This window comes from Alligator sinensis, unplaced genomic scaffold, assembly GCF_000455745.1.
Source record: "Alligator sinensis unplaced genomic scaffold, ASM45574v1 scaffold29_1, whole genome shotgun sequence".
In the NCBI taxonomy this organism is placed as follows: Eukaryota; Metazoa; Chordata; order Crocodylia; family Alligatoridae; genus Alligator; species Alligator sinensis.
In genome coordinates this window covers 1,586,247-1,607,376 of record NW_005841933.1, presented here as the reverse complement: position 1 = coordinate 1,607,376, position 21,130 = coordinate 1,586,247, and the positions used below count along the sequence as shown (strand labels likewise).

The window sequence follows — 21,130 nt, the reverse complement described above, 5'->3', positions numbered from 1 at the left end:
CCCCCCGGGGGGGGGGGGAGGGACAGAGGGCCTCTGCCATGAGCCCTCAGAGGCCCCAATCACTGCTGCTACAGCCAATAAAGGCAAGGCTTTTTTTTTTTTTAGTGCCACGAGAGAGTGCCGGGCAGTGGATGGGGCTGGGCAGGGCAGCCATGGGGGCTTCTCCTGCAGCTCTTCCAGTTGTGCCTTCCTCTGCCCCGGTGGGGGGGAGCCACGGGGGCTATGCCCTGCTGCTGCTTGCCCAGCTGGTGCAGGGCAGGGCATGTGATGTAAGTGCAACTCGCTCCAGAAGGCAGCAGGGCATAGCATCTGCTCCCAGTGCTGCTGTGCCCACATCAGCTCTGGGAGCAGGGGCTCTGCCCTGCTGCCACTTGTCAGGCGGCACGCAAGGTACAGGATGTGGCTGCAGAAGTGCTGGGAGCGGGGGCTATGCCCTGCTGCTGCTTGCCCCCTTCTGCCTAGAGTGAGCTGCACCTGCATCCTGCCCCAGCCCCAATCCCTCCCTCCCTCCCCCACACCCTTTCCCTCCCCTCTCCCCCAACACCAACAGACTTACCAGCTGGAGGCATCTGTCAGCTGCCTATTTAGTCTATGGCCGAATCACCGAAGCAGCCGAAGGTTTTCCATATCGATTTGGATGCTTCGAATTGATTTGGAGCTTTTACTTGGTCTCCTGATTCAATTTGGATTCGAAGATTCAGTCTCCGAATCTGGTCAAATCTCTTTTGAATCGAATCAGCTACCGAAGCTTCTACTGGATAGTTGTCTCTCTGTGGTCACACATCCATGTAGCCTTCTGGGCCTTCTCCTAATTTGGTCTGTTTGCCCAAAAATGGGACTCAGGCCCCCCCCTGTTCTGAGGCCTTGTAGCTGGTGCCACTTGTCTCATGTTATGAGCAGTATAGTACATACTCCCTTGGTTCCCAGACTTTGTGTTCTTGTTGACCTTGTTATGTTAGACATGGTACATGCCCCCTCAGTTCTTAGGTTGTGTCCATCCATTGGCCTTGTCGAGCTAGACAGGCTGTCTGCTTCCAGGGCTATATGGAACTGTATGCGTGAAACCCAGGCTCTTAGAAATCAGTTAACCCCTGGTGCCTGTCTTGAATCCTTATAATACATATATTATCTGTACCTATAAGTCAGTTCCCAAAAAAACAGACCTTTGAATGCCATTTCAAATCCAACAGTGACAACCACACCTGTACTGCAATGCACAGGTGAGTTCTCCTACACAGGCCCTCTGCCTCTGCCTCCCTCCATTCCCCCCCTGACACACCAGGCCAGCTCTCAGGACCTAGCTCACAGGCAGCCCCTCAAACCCCCAAAATATTTTTTGAAATAAAATTAAAATACATTATAGTAGATGCTTGATTTTTAATATATGATTTATTTTTTACCTATAATTTGTTAAGACGATCTCTTCTGAAAGACTGTGTGTGTGTGGCTCCCAACAGCTCACAAGAACTTAAGTGGTGTGCCATCTGAAATAAGTGCCCACCTTTGGACCATAACATTGCAATGAGTTGATTACTTGGTTGTGGTTTGATATTTAGTGGCACATCCACAGGTCCACTTTGTTCCTGAACATTCCTTTATGATGCCAAAGCTAATTCACAGAGCATGATTCCCTATACCATATTCTTCACCGTTAGCAGAACTCACTGCTGAACTGTCTGTTGGGCTATTGCCTGTGCCATTATGAAGATGGTCTACAGCTCCATTATGAAGAAAATAACAATGTTTTATTTACAATTTTCTATATAGGATATGAAACAATAGCTATGTTGAAGGCAAATTATTTTTCTTAAAGTAAAGTTCCATCTGTGCTGTTCATTGAAATCAGCATGTTATGATTTGGGCACATTATATGGTCTATAGTCAAACACCAAATGCAAAAAAAAATTGTCAAAGGATATTTCTCACTGTTTCCATACTATAGGGACTCACAAAAAGCCCTTTAAATACAGTGCAACAAAGCTGAATGCAAATATTTCACGTTTTTTGCACAGTAAATATAGCTGAACTCTTTGTGTATTATTTAAGTAAATATATTACAAGTAATTTATTACTGTATGATAATACTTTTTATAACCCAATAAATACTTACACATGCTGACTTTTACTTAGAGAAGAGAAATGCATCAACTTGCTAGTTAAGTTTATATGACAGAAACAGAACATTTGGCCAACTTTTACACCTCTCCTTTGCTTTTATTTTTCTTTTATTACTTTATTTTCAAGCTCTTACCTTTTCCTTATTCTAGTTGAGATTTATCATAGCTTTGGACAGCAGCTCCAGGAAGTTATTAAAATGAAATGTTTCTAAGAAATCTAACTTTCATAAAATCAGATTTAAGTACAAGAGATACTAATTTAATCTTTTTTTCACCCTCTACAGCAATGGAGTTCCATGAAAACCTGCAAGCTATAGGAGCAAAGGAAGGTTTAAAGGAGAGAAAGCTTCAAAAATCAGTAGAGAGTTTTACCTGGAATATTACAATCTTGAAGGTAATATCTCTTCACTTGTGCTGACAGTTTTAATTATGGAATACATGCTTTGTCTTCTAACCAATTGCCATTGGTATTTCATTATAGGTCATAATGCTGCTGCAATTTCTTTTCTTTTAGAACTGTTATAGATGAAGTTCACATATCTAGAAAGTGTAGCAAGCTGTCAAAGTGAATTTAGGGGAAGTAGAGTAAATTTTTCCTTTGTAATGTCTTTCAGGTTTTTTGTTTGATTTGTTTTTTGCCTCCTGAAAGCCTTTTAATGTTAGCAGGATCTACTGTAGTCTTGCATGTATGGATGGAAGAACGATTATTGATTTCTATGGAGTGATTAGGGCTCTGAGAAGACTATGCTGCTATTCAAATTTGTTCAGTGATTTGAAAGAGAGCAGCGACATTAAGATTAATGCAGATGCACAGAAAACAGGAAATTGTTGCTCTCTTATAATCAGTGATGAATAGTGCTTAATGACAGATACAGAAATGTATTAATACTTGTGATTTGAGTAATTGAGTATATTTGACTTGGAAATTCTGTCTTTTGGCAAGCACATTTTGTTTTCATTTTTACTGAACATGAAGCAGTTTAACAAAAAGTTTTCAGATGGAGGCCCTTATCCAATTAAAATGCAGAACAGTTTTCAGATTTGACATCTAGTCTCAGTACAGTAAAATAAACCAGTTTGATAGCTAGCACAGCTGTTTCCTTTAATTTGCTCCCCCAGTTCAATCCCCCCAGCCTCATTTTTAAATATTTTCGTATTTAAATTTAATAAAGATTCCCCCCTCACACCCAATCAAGTATTTCATCCCTGAATCTGTTTTAATTACAAAAAGGTTAGTTGCTCTTCACTGCCTCTCACATATTTTAGTCCTTTGTAGTTGGAGAAAATCAATTCCTTCCAGCTTCTGTCAAAGTAGAAATTCGTACTTGCATTCCTGTTACACCCACTATCACATGGGTCGGCAACCTGCAGCACGCATGCCGAGCATGGCACACAAGGCCATTTTGCTCCGCATGCCACGGCCAGCCCCGGCTCTGGGTAGCTCCCGGGCTGCTCCCAGCAGGGCTTGCAGCGTCCCAGGTGCCGACTGGGAGCAGCTACCCAGAGCCGGGGATAGCTGCAACCAGGAGGCTGCAAACAGCTGCTCTGGGCTCCAGAGCCCCTGCATCAGTTCTACCAGCTTGTGCCCCCATGCCTCGGAGCAGGCAGTAGGGGAGGGGCCTGAGGCAGTGCAACCCTAGTCTCTCCCCCGCTCCCGGCCAGCATTGAGCTGATGCCAGGGCTGTGGAGCCTGGATGAAGCTCATACCTGGCCTCTGGAGCCTGGTACAGCTGTTTGGAGCCTTTCTGCTGCAGCTGGCCTTGGCTCTGGGTAACTGCTGCCAGCCACAGAGCCTAGGCTGCTTCCAGCGGGCAGCTGGGACGCTGCAAGCCCTGCTGGGAGCAGCCTAGGCTCCAGCAGCTACCCAGCATCAGGGTAGCTGCTGACAGCCACAGAGCCTGGGCTGGGGGACAGGGGCTTTGGGCAGGGAGCACAGGGCAGCTGGGCTATGGGGCAGGGGCTTTGGGTGGGAGACAAGAGGCACAAGCAGGACATTCTGCCTTGTACCCCCCTGCCCTCATTTTGTTTTTCTGGCATGCTGGCACTCTGGCACCTTCCAAGGTAGGCATTGTGGGGGGTTTTCGGCACTCCAGCCAAAAAACATTGCCTACCCCTGCACTATAGAAAGGTCGTTAAATATAAAACTTCAGCCGTATCTGGCTTTTCCCACTCTTCTTGCCTGTTTCAATGTTAGGCTTTGCTGTGCTATGCTGTTGATTGTTTGTTAGTCATCTTTGAGCCACACTGTGCAAATAATCATAAAACTAAGCCTGACACTAGGCACAAACAAACAAGTTAGTTTTACAAGTGCATTAGAAGTAACAGTTTCCAAAGGTAAAGTTGTAGGTTCTGTTTAAAGATAGGAAGGGCAGGATTGCTACTTCTGCTGCTGCATCTGATGGGTCCTGGGTACCTAGAGTGAAGTGGGGTACTCAGATATCATTTCCTTGCTTCCTGGTGCCATGTAGTCATTTCAGGACAGGATCGAGGTCTGGCAGGATAGGGGTTTGCATTGTTCTTCGCTGCACTTTTCCATCCTAGGCATTAGATGTTTTGGATATCCAAACTTATTTTAATTACGCATGAAACAGCAGTAACTGAACTTCCATGTCTGAAATTCCATTTGGGATGTGGGGAGTCTCTTGCAATAGCTGAGTGGTATCATGACTTCTGTAGGAAATGTGCTAGGAGTCAGGGAACCAAAGGAACTTAATAGTACACCTGGCTATTTATAGTACTGAATAGCTGTGTCCTTAAAATTGTCCTGGTTATCAAGCCACAGACATTCCTTTGGAAAGAAGGTCTTTAATGTTCAGTTTGTTTCTTCTCAGATGAAACTCTCTCCTGTGAGAAGAAACACAACCAGTTCAGAGTAGCTACCTTACTGAACAGACCAATGAGCCTTTTAATTAACCTCTCATCTCTGGTGATATATGCCTAAACTGTGGCAGGAGTTATATCCATGGTAGCTTTATTTTGGCTGGCTAAAGCAGCAGTTACAAAGCAACTATGACAGTATGGACTTCAGCATGGCTGTACAAGCCAAACATGTTCTCACAGTGCCTAGAAGACTTGTAGCATTCAAAGGAGAGTCTGAACCACCATGTCTGCAATGCTGTTGGTCTCTGTGCTAGCTGATTTAAAGGTCGGGGTGGTGGGCACTTGTAAGCTATCAATCGTGGGTTTCAACAGAAGAAAAATTGTCTGCTAAGGAAATACTTGAAACCTTATAGGAGAAGAATCTAATCACCTCTTACAAATGTAACAGTATAATTAGAAGAAAAATCCTGAAGCAGAAATAATATCAGAGCAAACTGGTTCAGTATACTGGGAACTCTGATACTACCAACAGATGTTTGTCTGTTCACAAATTTGTGTTTGCCTCAGCATTTCCAAATACAAACAGTTAATTGATTTGGGAACAGACCAATTTAGTGACTTTAATATTGTAAGCAAGCACTTAATTTGCTTCCATTTAAAGGAAGAGGAATCTTCAAGCTAGATTTGGGATCTGCAGCTAGGAAGAACTGACTGAGTTGAATCCCTGTGCAAGGAAAACTATATATTCAATCTAGTCAAGTGGGTCCTTCAAAATTACTCATCGCTTTTGACTATCTCGACTTCAATCCAGCCCTAAGGTACATGTTTTACATTCTGAATAACCAAGATCTGTTTTATCTTAGAAAGGGGTGGACTGAAGCCAAGATGGTCAAAAGTGATGAGTAATTTTGGAGGAACACTTGACTGGGCTGAATACCTTGTTTTCCTTGCACAGGGATTCAGCCCATTCAGTTCTTTCTAGTTGCAGACTCCATGTTAGTTGACATAGCTCCCCAGAACATTGATACCCCCACTCACACTTCTTATTTTGATGCAGAGAGCTAGTGTAAAATTGTTCTTAGCAAGGTAAGAATCTACTAGCCTGTGCAGCAAAAAATGTTTGCATAAGCTAACTGCCTTAGCGGTCCCTCGTGTGTCTCATAGGCAGTGGGAATCATGTTTATATGCATGTATTTCATTCAGAAATTTACTACTGAAACACTGATCTCTCTTGTGCATAGTTTATCCAGCATAAATCTGGAGGACTGAACTATATCAGGGTAACTCATGCAGTGTAAAATACACACTGATAAGTATTTTATATTGAGTTTCTATAAATGAAGGAGGAAGATAATTTTTTCCTGTGAGTACAGTTTATACCCTGGTTTTCAGTATGGAGACATTCATTCACTTCCTGTCCCCGTTGATCCACAAATTATAGTTTTTTGGCAATAACAGAGCTCCTTAGAATTTGATATATTGACCCCAAAATGTATAATTGGAGAATAGCAAAATAAGAAACATCCTAAATATCTATATAGTCTTGTGAAAGGTAGTTAAGTATATTATTATTGCAGAATTTTGGACTTTACATTTAAAACCCCTAATTTCCTTTATGATTTCTGAGTGCATCCAACAGTTTCAAGCTCTTCCTCTCCAAAAGAGCACTTTAATAACCATCACGGTTCCAACATTGGCAATTTTTTTCTGACTGATTTAGTAGAATGTCAGGTTAATTCTTCTTCCAGTATTGGTGAACAGGATAACCTGTGGGTAATTATTTTCTCCTTTAAATATATTTCTGTGTTATACAAATATTGGATTTATGTTGTGAAAAGGAAAGTCTGTTGGAGGGCCCCAAAATAAGCTAGAAACAATGTATACAGATTGTTTTATGAAAAGAAATGGCTCCAGATTATCACAGTTGAACACAAGCTGCTTGTAGATTGTACACAATAGATATTTGCAAACTAGTAACTGGAAATGCAGCAAGACGCTATACATTTTAGTATGCTTTGTTTTACATATATACTCCATTCTAATGATTGGCCTCCACTGTATCTTTTCTTGGCATCATCGTTTAGCTTTTAATTTCTGCCTGCATATTTTCTACCCTCCTGCTATAAAAACCTGCTGTTCTAGAATAGCAGAAGACTGCATTGTTTGCCTTAGCAGTGTTGGAGTATATTTGTACCCTGATAGTCCAGGAAATGTATGAGGCAAGGGTTTTCTGTGATATCTTTTCTATTAGAACAAGTGTATAGTTGGGGGAACTGTTGGACAAATTTTCAGGCATCAAGTGCCCTTCCTTAGTTGGTGATTCTGTTGGTGGCCAGGATATCCCTGTGGGTTGCTTTAAATGCAGTGGATATCACTTCACACTCCGTGGCCATAGATTCTTGGCTTCAAGGGTGTAGATTTTCAAGAGGTACAACATCAATATGACTTCGTTTCAAAAGGAAGCTTCAAGACCAATGAGACATTACGCCACCTGTAAGATAACCTCTGCATTTACACACCTACCCTCAAATGAAAGCAAATTTACCAGTCATATTATGGGCATACATTTCTGACAGGAACAGAAGACTTTTTTATTTATATATATTAGATTGATTGATTGATAGATTTATATAGATATGTGTGTGTGTGTGTGTGTGTGTGTGTGTGTGTGTAGATCTATCTATCTATCTACACACACACACACACACATATGCACACACCCACAGAGATCTATCTATATATATAAAGAAGTCTTCTGTTCCTGTTCTGCATATATATCTATCCATCTACCTCAACTGTAGGAGCTACTGAGAAAGTCCCAGTGCTTTCATAAGAGGAAGCACTCTTGTCATGGAACCTTCTTTTCAGCACCCGTTAGCAGCTGGCAAAAGGGATGATTTCCCCTGCTGCTCAGGTCTTCACTTGCATGACAGAAGGAACCATCCAGTGTTTACAAAGAAGTCCCATTCCCTTCCTCCCAGCATGGGTGACCATCATGACTGACAATTCCTACTAGAGGGGGAGCATATATTACCACCTTCAGATGAAAAGGCTATAGTCATCCAAGGAGACAAAACTTCATATTAAAATGCTGAAGCTTAAGGCAGTACTGAAAGCATGTCAGACAATACCATTGCCATGTTTCACATTAACAAAAAGATGCAAGGCCTTTGGTCACCATGAGTCCTGGGGCATGCATAAGATGCATCTCTCAGTGGCACACTTCCAAAGTAGACAGCCTTAGCAGAGACATATCCCTGTACCACATGTGGGAAATCCAGAACTTGGTCCTGCAGGTTGTCTTTGCAAATGGGAGAGGGTGCAGAAATTGATCGGTTTGCCATAAATTCCAGCAAGTAATACAAGTCCTTCTGCATGTGGTAGGGGGAAGGAGGGAGGGAAATTTTAGCACAGGGTCATTTTCCAATGCAGTTCTTGTCCCATGGGTAGGGAAAGTCCAGTAAGCTCTGAACCTAGAACTCGTATCTCTCATGGAGCTACCATCCAAGGCATACCACTCCAGCCTTCCTGGTGGCTATCTTCTTGGCAAGAAGAGTGGGAGAGATCCAAGCATTGATAGTAAATCCTTTCCATATTGTTCTCTATCTAGATAAGATATCTTTGGTCATTTGCTCCAAGTTTATATCTCAGATTATCACTGAATTCTATTTCTACTACATCTACTCAGCCCACAAGAGAAGGCTGAGAGGGGATCTGGTGGCCTTCAAGCTGGCCAAGGGGGACCAACAAGCTATGGGAGAGTCCCTGTTCCCCCAAGCACTACCGGGAGTAACAAGGAATAACGGCCATAAGTTGACTGAGAGTAGGTTCAGGCTAGATATCAGGAGGCACTACTTCAGAGCCAGGGCGGCTAGGAGCTGGAACCAAGTTCCAAGGGAAATGGTGCTTGCTCCTACCCTGGAGGTCTTCAAAAGGATGCTAGACAGCCACCTAGCCGAGGTCATTTGACCCCAGCACTCGTTCCTGCCCATGGCAGAGGGTCGGACTTGATGATCTGCTCAGGTCCCTTCTGACCCTACCAACTATGAAACTATGCCATCTAAAAAAAATCTTGGACAAACCATACAAAAAGAAAACCCCCTGGCTAACCCCGAACCCCATTGTCACATACCATCCCACACTAGAAGCTATAAGAAGGATCATCAGACAGTTAGAGCGTATACTTGAAGACCGAACCTTGAGAGAAATCTTTCCCCCTCCCTCCCTTTTCTGTGCGAGGCTTTTAAACAACCTCCAAACCCACCCAACTCATCATTAGAAAGAAACTCGCTGCTGATCAACAAATACTAAGTGGAACAGCAGAAGCAAAACGAGTCAACACAGTCGCCACACCCCACAGTGAAACTATCAGAATCCATGGATCCTATTCATGCCTAGCACTGATTCTGATCTATCAGCCAATGCACTAAATGCCCTCATGGAAACTAATTAATTAATGGAAAGTAATTAACAGCTAAACCTCAGAAAAAGCTCTCTCAGAAAAATGAAACACCCAGTCCCCAGCAGGAGAGTGCTTTTTAATAGAACCATCTCTCCATATTACCTCACAGTCCTTTTACTCAAGAGAACCCTACAAAATTCCTTCAAAAGACAGGCCTGGGAACAACAATTTTTAACTTTATTGACCAGGAAAAACCATGAACAGTGGCTTTATGGTTCATTACAATTTACTTGCCTCCCTCTGCTAACTTCTCTGGATTTCACATATCATAATAATGCTCTCTCTCTTTGAACAGTCTTATTCTCATATTTAATTACTGCTCCTTACTTGGTTTCTAGCTACTTCTGCTAGCTTCTCTTTGCTCAAGACTTGCAACCTCTTCCCCTGCTTTAAATGACTATTTTCATTTACATAATGGATTTACACAAAAGTCATTGTTTTATCTGGTATTTAGCTTAGGCTGTAACTAACATCTCTCCCAGTTTCACATTTGGTTCAATACAAGTAAAAAAAACCCCATGCTTCTCGCATGTTCCCTGGTCATCACAGCTACATCATGCCACAAACACTACTATACTGGGACATGGCAGTTGAGAGGAAATGAGGCGTGGAAAAGCAGACAGTTATGTCCATAATACAAACCACAGGAAGAGGTGGGGTTCATGCACACCATCTGGATCATGCTAAGGCAAAATAGTCTCAAGCTCAAAGGGCTTGAGACCCATTGTGCACACACCCAGTGAAATGTGCCTATGCTCAACACATCTTATATAAATCCTGTTTCTGGTAAGGAACTTCTCTTTTTCTTCTCTGATGTTTAAGAATATCTTAAGACGAAATATTACATGCTTCCCAGCTGAGGGGTAAGCATATTCATCCTACTTGTTTGACAGACCCAAGTTCAGTATGTTAAACAAAAAGAGAGTTAACAATATATAAAGCATCAGCTCTCCCACCCTTCTCTCAACTAAGAACTGGGGGAAAAAAAGTTTCAGCTTATTATATTAGACTCCCAGTTAATTTCTCCAATTTCTTTTAGGGAAAAGGTGCTCTAGTCTATGGGAATGAAAACCTCAGAGCCCTAAAATAAAAATCAGTCTGGAAAGAAAGAATTTTAAAAATCACATAGGGAAGGAATTAGAAAGAATAAAAATTGTTGGGTTTTTCTGATGGGGTTCCCCTGCAGTTCTCCCTGGCTATTTAAAATCAGCTTGTTTCTCAAAAACTATAACTTTTTACAATAAAGTAAAGTCATGTTGTTTGGAAGACAACTGGAGGCTAAAACCCCTGAGAGTCAGTCTCTGGTCCTTCACAGTGAAAGCCTAGGAACATACCATTAAGCTGATACATTTTCTAAACAAATCAAGGCTGCATTTCACCCTCAAGTCATAGATATTGATCTTTTTTTAATTGAGACAACTGGACTACAGTTGATGTAATGGAAAATTTGATAAAATAGGAAAAATATGTTTGACAATATTTCTATTAAAAAGTTCCCATAGAAACAGTCAAGCCTATTAATTACATGCATGTTAAAATGGCCATTCCCAAAGTTTTACTTCCTTTCTAATTTGCAATTAGTGCCTAAATTCATCCTTAGTGTAATATAATTGCTCTCAATAGAAGTTAATGCTTGTGCCACACACTCTTTATTGTGTATTTTGGCAACATTTTAAAGTTAACTACTATAAACAAAGTTTCCAATCTGAAAGTCCCAATAGTTGATTCTTGAATCCATTCTGTTGGATTAAGTTTTCTCCATCTGCATAGCTGACCTGTCACATTTATATTAATGATTTTTCATTATACAGACTGTAGTGGTGCTTATATTTTCCAGACAAAGACTAAAAGCCTCGCTCTAAAGAGATGCAATCTATGATGATAAAACAGCTGAAGGGTGTTAAGACCATGTTTGCACAGACTGGCTTCTACAAACCTCCTATCACTGTGATTGTCACACTGAACACAGATCTTCCTGATATTCTTGAAGCAATCTGGGATAGTCAAGGACTCATGGGGCAACATTGTGGAGACTCAGAGTATACAGCTACCTGAAGAAGTGTCTCCTGTCCAGAGGAAGAGGAGGAGGAGCCTGGCAGCCTTCTCTAGAATTTGCCACTGGTGTTTGCACTGAAGTAGTGAAGGAACAAGGACACATGGCAAATAGACAAAATTCAGAAAAGTTATAGAGGAGGGCCTTGAGGCTAAAAAGTTTGAGAACCACTGTTTTAAACCATTGTTTGGGAGTGATAATTTTGAATTTCAGTGTTTTTACAATTAGGGGCTGGTTCTTTGTGGTGCTGAGTCTTGACTCCCTGTTATTTCAGTGGGACTCAAGGGCAGACAGCTCTCCCACTTTTTGAGTAAGTGCTCTAACCACTCAGTTAGCTGCATTCCCACCATAGTCATGGATTTCTGGAAGCTACATTTTCATGACTTACACATCTTTATGGCCCTCTCTACATGTTACAGGTGTCACACAATAAACTGGTTAATTGTGCAATTACCTTAAGACCAGTTACACATGCAAAGTAGCTATCATGCCATAAAAAGCTCCAATCAACTATAAAGTTAGACCTTGAAAATGTGTAGTAACTTTATAGGAGTTTGCTATTGAGCTTTAATTTGTACATGTAGCAGAGGCTGATGGGACTTCCATCTGCAGGGGTGAACCAGGCCTGGGAGATCATGGCAGTAATGATCCCCTAGCCCCAGGGGTGCATGGGGCACCCCCGCAGCTGAAAGTCCCTAAACGGAGGGGCCTCCCAGCCATGGGAGCTTGTTTCTTGCTGGTGCAGAGGGAGTCTGGGATTGGGCTCCCCCTACACCAGCAATGAGGCATGATGCTTGATCCCACAATCATGCTGCCTGCTATGCATGTGTGGCATGGCAGGAGGCATGATTATGCATTAGATCCCATCACACCTTTCTTTACCTGCATGTGTAGAGGGAGCCTGTTTATCCAGAATGGGTCTGCCCAACACATCGGCTACTGAACATGCTCAGTCTGTGTATGCACACTTATGTACACATAGTGCAGAGAACACATATGCACTAACGCATAACACATAAAACATATGAACACATAAAACACATATGCATTTAACCACCATAAAAACTTGAGCTAAATTGTATTGTATTGAGATGGCAGTACCATCCCTATTGTGAGTGAGAAAAGTTGTTGCATATTAGCATATATATCAGTGAGTCCTAGGTGTTAGCCAGCCAATCCAGTGGCCCGGCACTGTCTCCTGACAAACAGAAAACAACAAATAAAGGCACCGCACTGGATTGTAGTATTTTGTCTGGGGTATTTTTGTATGAGCCCAAATATGGCCGAAGGTGGAATCTTATTTCTACTTAGGATAAGAAAAATTCAGAATGTAGCACAGAAACTCACTGTATCAGCCCCTCAATTTTCCTTTTGTCAAGTTGTATCAAATATACAGTAGTAAAGATAACAGTTGCATTGTACTGTGAAATCTGTGACAAAAATATGATTAAGTACTAGGGCTGCGTAAAGCTTTGGTCCTTGATTTGATTCAGTGGAGATTCGGCCCAATTCTCCAAATCCGAATCGAATCAGAGAACCCTTTAATCTCTCCAAATCGAATTGGAACCCTCCGAATCGATTCAGAGATTTGGACGTAGAGACGGCTTTAAATGTTTTTTCTACATACCTCTAGGTAGCAGGGGCTCATGAATGCTGCGATGCAGGGGTGCATAGAGTGTCCCACAGAAGCACAGGGGGCTCCTGGAAGCAGACCCGGAAATGGACCAGAAGCACTTCCAGTCCACTTTTGGGTCTGCTGGGGAACGCGCGGGGGAGGCCCCTGCGCCCTCCCGGCTCAGTGACTGGTGCCTCCTGGGTCGGGGGGGGGCACCCGGAGTCCCCCTGTGGCCAATCGCTGAGCCAGGGGGGCACAGCGGGGGCCCCCAGCATGCTCCCCAGCACACACAGAAGTGGACTGGTCCACTGTGGACCAGTCCACTTCTGGGTTCTCTGCCAGGCACATGGAGGTCCCCCTGTACTCCTGTGGGACACACTATCCGCCCCAGCATCGCACTGATCACAAGCCACACCTGCTACCTCAAGGTATGTAGAAAAACTTTTAAAGCTGTGTCTATGTCTGAATCACTGATTCTCCAAATCAGCATCAAATCCAAATCGAATAGGGCCTGCTTTGCACACTCCTATTAAGTACTCACTATATAGTAAAAATGTAGAAACATTGAAATAGTCTGCTTGTTCTTGTGTCACACTGAATCAAAGTCATTAATCTAGTTTCACACAGTTGGGGTGGAAAAGAGTGTTTCCCCTTTTTAAAATTAGTTTTACAAACTCTGACATCAAACAGTGGTGCGCCTCTTACCTGAAATCATCAAAGCAAACTAATGCTTTCCATGTTGCTGAACTTGCTTTTCCAAAGTATGATTCAGGTCAATGAGAATATAAATACATAAAAGAAATGTAATTGGCCCTGCATATTAACTCACATCCTGTTGTGGATTTTGCTTATCTTGTTTAAACAGTTTATGAATGATTATCAGTGTTGTTGTGTGGTATATTTAAAGAGTCAGTATACAGCTGCCTAACACAGTGATTCTCAACCCACATGATGCAGCATCCTTTAAAGGTGAGAATCCTTTAAAGGTGCCCCTGATATTAGATGTACAAACACCGACATGTGATTCATAAGACAAACCCAGATATTTGAAATAGGAAGCTATAGTGTTAAAAACAGTCTGACCTGTTGTGGTCTGCCTGAGCTTTTTGCAACAACAACAGCAAAAAAACCTCTGCTAATTTATGTAGTCAAGAAATGAGTGAAAGCTAAGCTATCATTTACAGAAAGGTGTCTTGTATCTAAAAAGGTTGAGAACGCCTGGCCTAACACAACTGTCCTGTACTGAATTCATTTGATAAAGCATGAACAAATGTTAAACACAAAGTAGACATCAGTGAATTTTTTTTACTACTACCATCTTGTTGGTTCTAAGTGTGCCTTTGTTATGTGGACCGTTTTCCAGTGGAGACTAGGTTCAGAGTTCAGTTCATTTAAATTATGACCTAACCCAGATTTGGATCTTCAAAAGAAAAAGCCTGGTAAAACTAATGCCATAGACCCTACACTGCCTTTTAGATTTGGTTTTGGAACTGCTCCAGGAATTTGTAGTCTCTCAGAGGCAGATTTTTACTGGGATAGAAAAGCTGCTTTGTTTCCTTATTTTCCTCCATCTTACATTGAATGTGGTAGACCTGCTTCATTTTTTTAGGTTTGCATATATGAGAATAAGTTTCATATAGGAAGCTATAGTGTTAAAAACAATCTGACCTGTTGTGGTCTTCCTGAGCTTTTTGCAACAACAACAACAAAAAAAGCTCTGCTATTTTACGTAGTCAAGAAATGAGTGAAAGCTAAGCTAGCATTTGCAGAAAGGTGTCTTGTATACTTTTCTGTAAAGTATCATTCGATGAGCTTTAGTTAAAGTGACCCTACCACCATTTTGAAATGTGGGGACACTGAGGCATGGGACACTGTGGGTGCTTTAAGTATATATTATATGTTGGCCTTGAATCATAGATTTTCAGAGCATGGTATATATCTCTATCAAAGTAGAATGAATGACCACCCGGCGTCAGTGTATTTACGTTCCTACTGGCATATAGTAGTAATTTGTTTTGTTAATCAGAAGCATATAGTGCATTAACAAACTGAGGACTTCTCAGTCTCATTTGAGTGCCTGTAGATATGTGCAGAGGCTGCTCCAGTGCACTGTAATAACAGCGCGTTGGAGCAGACTCGATTAATCGAGTCAGTTGGAGCATGCTAGTTAGCGCACTCCAGCAACCTCTGCGTCTTGTATCTCAGCATCCCTGTGCTTCAGAATGGTGGTGGGAGCACTTTAGCTAAAGCTCATTCAATGAACTTTAGTTAAAGTGCCCCCACCACCATTTTGAAATGAGGGAACGCTGAGACTTGGGACACAGTGGGTGCTTTAAGTAGAGCAACTCTTGGAGCCACTTTACTTAAAGTGGCCCCCAGAGCACATGTAAAAATATATATCCCATCCCAAGGTATTTGGTTTATTTATTTTTAATATGGGGAAACAATGTTTTTTCCTTAGCCTTGTTCTCAGAAATGGACGAACTACTTTGGCTAAAATTTTCCAAAAGATTACATGGAACCAGTATGGAAAATCCCAATGCAAATGGTTAAAATTTGATAAAGTTATAAACAAATGAAAACGGTCTTATAAGTCTGACAACCTTAATAAGCAGAGTTAACCCCACATATAATATAAACAGCTTGATTCAAGTTCTAAAAACCATTTTAATTAATGCACTGAATGAAACGTGCTAGAAACAGATGTACTCTTAATATGACTCATTTATTCAGTTGGAATGGTTTTTATTTACTTTTCTGGTCGTTATGTTGGGGTTTGTTTTGGGGGTTTTGGAAGGGGGGGCGGGGGGGCGAATCTGTCCCCAGTTGCTTATTCTCCCCATAGTCTGAACTGGTGTTGGCAGTTTCAAGAAGGGTGGGTTTGGGGGTTTCTTCCCCCCATCCCCTTTTAATTCTTTTTTTAGGTCTCCCATTTGTGTGCCTCAAAGAAAAATAATTTAGTGCATTTTGATTACATAGATTCCTGACACTTCATCAGCTGTAAAATGCAAATACTGTAACATTCTTTTAGTAGGTAGCCTGCCAATCTGGTGTATCCAGACAGTGACCAAACTTGCCTGTATCATCCTATGTATTCATACATGAGAGTGCAAATATAGCACCATCTCCTTTGCCTCTGCAGTAGCCCCCCTTCAAGTCTTCTGCATACAGGTTTTCAAGGAAGAAAACAGACCATAACACGGGCCCTTGTTCATCTTGTGGATTCCCGCATGTCAATAGAGTATGGAATAAAGTGAAGTGACCTGGAAAACCTCAACCTTCCCCCACATGCAAGGACACACACACTTGTGCATACACACACATCACATGGTCCCAGACCTCCCCCCACACATGATCCCAACTGCTGTGTGAAACAAGTCAATCATTATTACAATTTTCTGAGCACACAAATTTAAAAAATAGCAAGGGTTAAACTATAGCACAAATCCCTTTGTTGCAAACTGTTGACTAGAGAAGGTTCCTGTTCTTTTGTTTATTTAGCCAGTTGACTCCGGAGCAAATAAATGGCATAGCTTCTTGCTAACACAAAGTAATCTGGGTTTGATCTTAAAGCACACAACAATTGTACAACAAAATTGGAACTGCAAGGAATCTTCTTGACTGGATATTTTAACCGCATTTGTTCTTGCAGGGACAAGCTGATCTTCTCAAGTATGCTAAAAATGAGGCATCGGAGAACTTGAAGCAAATCCATTATGCCGCACTTTCATGTGGACTTAATAAACGAGGCACTGAAAACACAGAAATCTCAAAGCCCCGTCGAAGCTTGGAGGCCATACCTGAGAAAGCAGGTGATGAAACTGGAGACTGAGAGAACATTCTGCTCATAATTATGGAGTTTATAACTCTGTGACCAATTGTAGCTGCACAGGCATCTGCTTTGCACTTGTACTCTTGAAAAAAATATTTGGAATTTTTAAAGCACAACTGGAGAAGCTAATTACAATCTGTTGAAACTGTGAATGTACGTAGCAATTCTGCGGGTGAAGGCAATGACATTGTTTAACACAGAAATTATATTGCTGGCCAAAATTTACTGTATATGTATAAAAGATGTCATAACTCAGTAACAGTGTGCTGAAAAGTTCATTGTAGTTCCACACAGAAAACTGCTTTTTCTTAAGGAAAATGAGCTGTGACTTAGGTGAAGGTGGGTTCACAGGTTAGAAGTTGACACGGTGCCTTGATTTTCAAACAGTTAGGTGTGCAAATCCTTGATTTTTTTTTAATGCACAATTCAGTACATGCTTGTGCTAATCAGATATGTAATTGTACACCTAATTTGTGAAAATCAGGGCCAATAATATAAATCCACAGCTTTTACAGAATGTGTAATTCAGACACTCAGAAGTATTTGGTTTTGAAGTGGTATTGTTTTGTTGTTTTTTATTGTTGAGCCATAATAAAAAAGAGAATGTAATTAGACAGTGCTCACTGACTCATCAGTGCACTATAGGAGAGCCATTGCATAAAAGGAAAAATGTGCAATCCGTCTGATAGTCTGTCAGAAGATACATACTTATTCCTGCCTAAGAACTTCTGCAAACGTGTATACATAATGTAAAAGTGACCAAACTGCAAGTAAAATGTTGTAAATAATTTTTCATTTTGTGAAGTGAAGTGCTCACATTAAAAAAAGTTTTATGATATTACTCCCAGACAAGTAAAGCTTTTAACTAAAATTTTAACGTTTTTTATTTTTTGATTTTCAAGTATTTTCTTCCTTACAGAATAGGCAATAACTCATCTAGCAGGTTTGTAAAAAAACTTATTGCTGTTACTTTAGGTAAAGGTACAGTGGCTAATATTCTCAGTGTAAAATAGCTATACCAGCCAAGTTTCTTCTCTTAATTCTTCTGATTTGACAATAATGTGAAGTATATCATGCAGTACATAAATTAGAAAATTAAGCATATTCATACAAAAACTAACATGCATTTTTTTCAGCAGGGAGAGATTTTTATTGAGAAATAAATACTGTTTTTTTTAGTTTTAAGGTACATTTACAGCACATTATTTTTTTTAGTTACCAAAACAAGGCCCTGAGCCTGCAAAGTCTGTTGAATTTACCACCAAAAGAGATGTAATGCATGAGTTGAAGTGGATCATGGGGAGTTTTAACTTGGTGACTGTGCTTTCAGTTCAAATGCCCATGAAACAGTAAATCATAAATCCATGCACACCCTATAGGTATCCAATACCAATAAAATTTGTCCCCAAAAAGAGAGAGAGAGAAAAGAAAAAGAGTAAGTCATAAAAAAAGAATCACTCCATTGTGATGTGCTTAAATAAAACAAAAAAGTATAATTAAATACAATATTTGTTTATGTAACATGTTTAACCATTTAACAAAAGGTTTTTGGATTCATTCCTTGAAGGAAAGTTTCTTTTTATACATTATTCATACATAGTCCTGTTCTGTATGTACTATAATGCCTTAAAATGGTTTATACTTGAGAAGATGCATCAAAAGATCACATGGACTTGGAAATCTACAAGAAGCATGCATATTGCATTCAGAAGAATGAAGTACAGACTTCTGAAATCATAACAGCAGATGCTATTGTTCAGTCTTCATGAGTAAGACCAAATACCAGATGCCAAGTCAAATTGGCAGCAAAGATAGGAGAGGAGATAAGTAGCCTAGAATAGTGGAATAACCTGTTATGGATTACTTAGAGAAGGTGGAAGGTTTCAAGTCAGCAGGGCTGGACAGGATGCATCCTCAAGTACTGAAGGAGTTGGCTGAGGTAATTTTGAAGCCATTGAAAACACATGGAAGTTGGGTGAGGTCCTGCATGACTGGAAAAAGGCAAACATAACGCACATCTCTAAGACAGGGAATAAGGAGAATATGGGGAGTTATAGACCAGTCAGTCTGACCTTCATATCAGGAAAGATCATGAAGCAAGTCATCAACAAATCTATTTTTAAGCACCTAGAGGAGAACAAGATGAGCAGGAAAACCAGCATGGATTCATCAAGGGCAAGTCATGCCTGACCAACTTAATTTCCTTTTATGAGAAGGTGATGGGCTCTGAATGGGGGTAGCAGTGGTTGCTATAATAGCTTTTGACACCATTTCCCATGACATTCTCATTAGTAAGCTAAGAATATGTGGATTAGATGAAAGTACAGTAAATCGTCATGTACAGAGTAGTTATCAATGGTTGATGTCCAGTTGGATAGAAGAATCAAGTGGTATTCACCAGGGGTCCGTCCTGGATCTGGTATTGCTTAATATTGCAGACAACACCAAACTGGTAGTTGCAGGGCACTCTAGAGGGTAGAGCTAGGATTCAGAATGACCTGGATAAATGGTCTAAAATCAATTGAATTAATTTTAGCAAGTGCAAGATCCTGCTCTTAGGCTGAAACAGTTGCATGCACAAACACAGACTGGGGAATGATTGGTGAACTTGCAGTATTGCCGAGGAGGACCTAAAGGTTACAATGGACCTTAGGCTGAATAAGCCAACAGTGTGATCTTGTTGCAAAAAAACACGAAAGCACACACTACTAATTGTAGCATTGCTTGCAAATTAAAGGAAGTAATCCTTCCACTCCATTTGGCACTGGTGAGACCTCCTGTGGAGTAGTATGTCCAGTTCTGGGTGCCAGACTTCAAGAAAGATGCTGGCAGTTTGGAAAGAATCCAGGAAAGGGCAACAACAATTATTAGATGTCTGGAAAAGATGCCTCATGAGGACAGGCTGAAAGAACTAAGATTATTTTGTTTGGAGAAGAGAAGACTGAGGGAGGTTTGATAATGATTTTCAAATATCTGAAGGGTGGTTATAAAGCAGATAGAGACAAATGATTCTCTGTGGCCATGGGAAATGACACTCGGAGTAATAGTCTCAAATTGCAGCTGAGGAGATTTAGGTTGGATATTAGGAAGAACTTTCTTACTGTTAAGTGGCTAAGTGTTGAAACAGCTTATCCAGAGTGGTTATGAAATCTCTATCCTTGGAAATTTTTAACAGGCTAGACAAACACTTGACTGAGATGGTTTAGTCAGGTATGATTCTGCCTTGAGCAGGAGAGTTTGACTAGATGACCTTCTGGGGTCCTGTCTATCCCTACTTCTCTCTGACACTGTGATTGTTAAGCAAGGACCCAATTTGTTAATCCATATTTCCTCAATTGTATCTTCTCACCAAAGAGTCTTTTCATCTTAATTTAATTGCCGTTTTATCCTTAACACTTCATTTTCAGGTCATAAAGCAAGACACTGGTGGCTGTTTTCCAAGTATTCAGTACAAGAAAAAAAATCAAATTATAGTTCGCTTTAAATTTACACACTGTTTTTAGTAGTTTTTCTTTCATGTACCATTAAATGCATGAATTGCTTATATAAATTTGAATTGTGATAAATGGTCCCAAAAATAATATTGTTCTTCAATGAACTGCCTTTCTTCTTTTGCTCAGCCCTGGCAAACAATAGTAAGCAAATTAGGATATTTGTAGAGGCACAGGTCAAATATAGTATCATCCAAAAAGAAAACACTACTGCACTGAGAAAAAGGTCACAAAGACACGATTTGTCATTTAAATGTTGACTGTGTATTTTGCTCAGTAAAAGAACTGAAAGATACGACTAGACCTGCCCAAATTAGGTGTTCATCTAAACTGTGATCTCAGTCTCCAGCTGTTCTCAGGAATCATCAAGGACAGCTGAGAAGGGTATGCAGTACAAATTTTACGGCTCCATAATCCTGGAGACAACCAGCGGCCATTTCATAGTTTAGAGATGCCTCAACAATCGATGGAGCCAGTGGGGGTGTGCTGTGCCTTTGACATGTTGTCTGCACATTGGGCTGAAAGAAGGATGATAGAAGAGCAAATTCAGGAATTGTACAATTCAGGGATTCTCCTGCCCAAAAGGAAGACTTAACTGTAAAAATCAACCCATTTTTTAGTCCTTTTACACCATTTGGATTGCAGAAGTGGAGTTCAGAGTTGAGCTCTACAGTTGAAATCCTGGCTTCGCTGAGTCAGTGGTATAAGCCCAGGGACTTCAGTAGAACTAGGATTTCAGT

General features: G+C 40.9%; 1 protein-coding gene across 1 annotated transcript in view; it reads left to right on the top strand.

Annotated features, from left to right (window-relative positions):
* The window catches only part of PLCL2 (phospholipase C like 2), a 101,724-nt gene extending 80,600 nt beyond the window's left edge, over positions 1 to 21,124 (top strand). The window contains 2 exon segments of the mRNA XM_006039457.3: positions 2,402 to 2,511; positions 16,720 to 21,124. Of these exon segments, the coding sequence (XP_006039519.2) occupies positions 2,402 to 2,511; positions 16,720 to 16,899 (290 nt within the window). The 3' untranslated portion in view covers positions 16,900 to 21,124.
* The last annotated feature ends 6 nt before the right edge of the window (positions 21,125 to 21,130 follow it).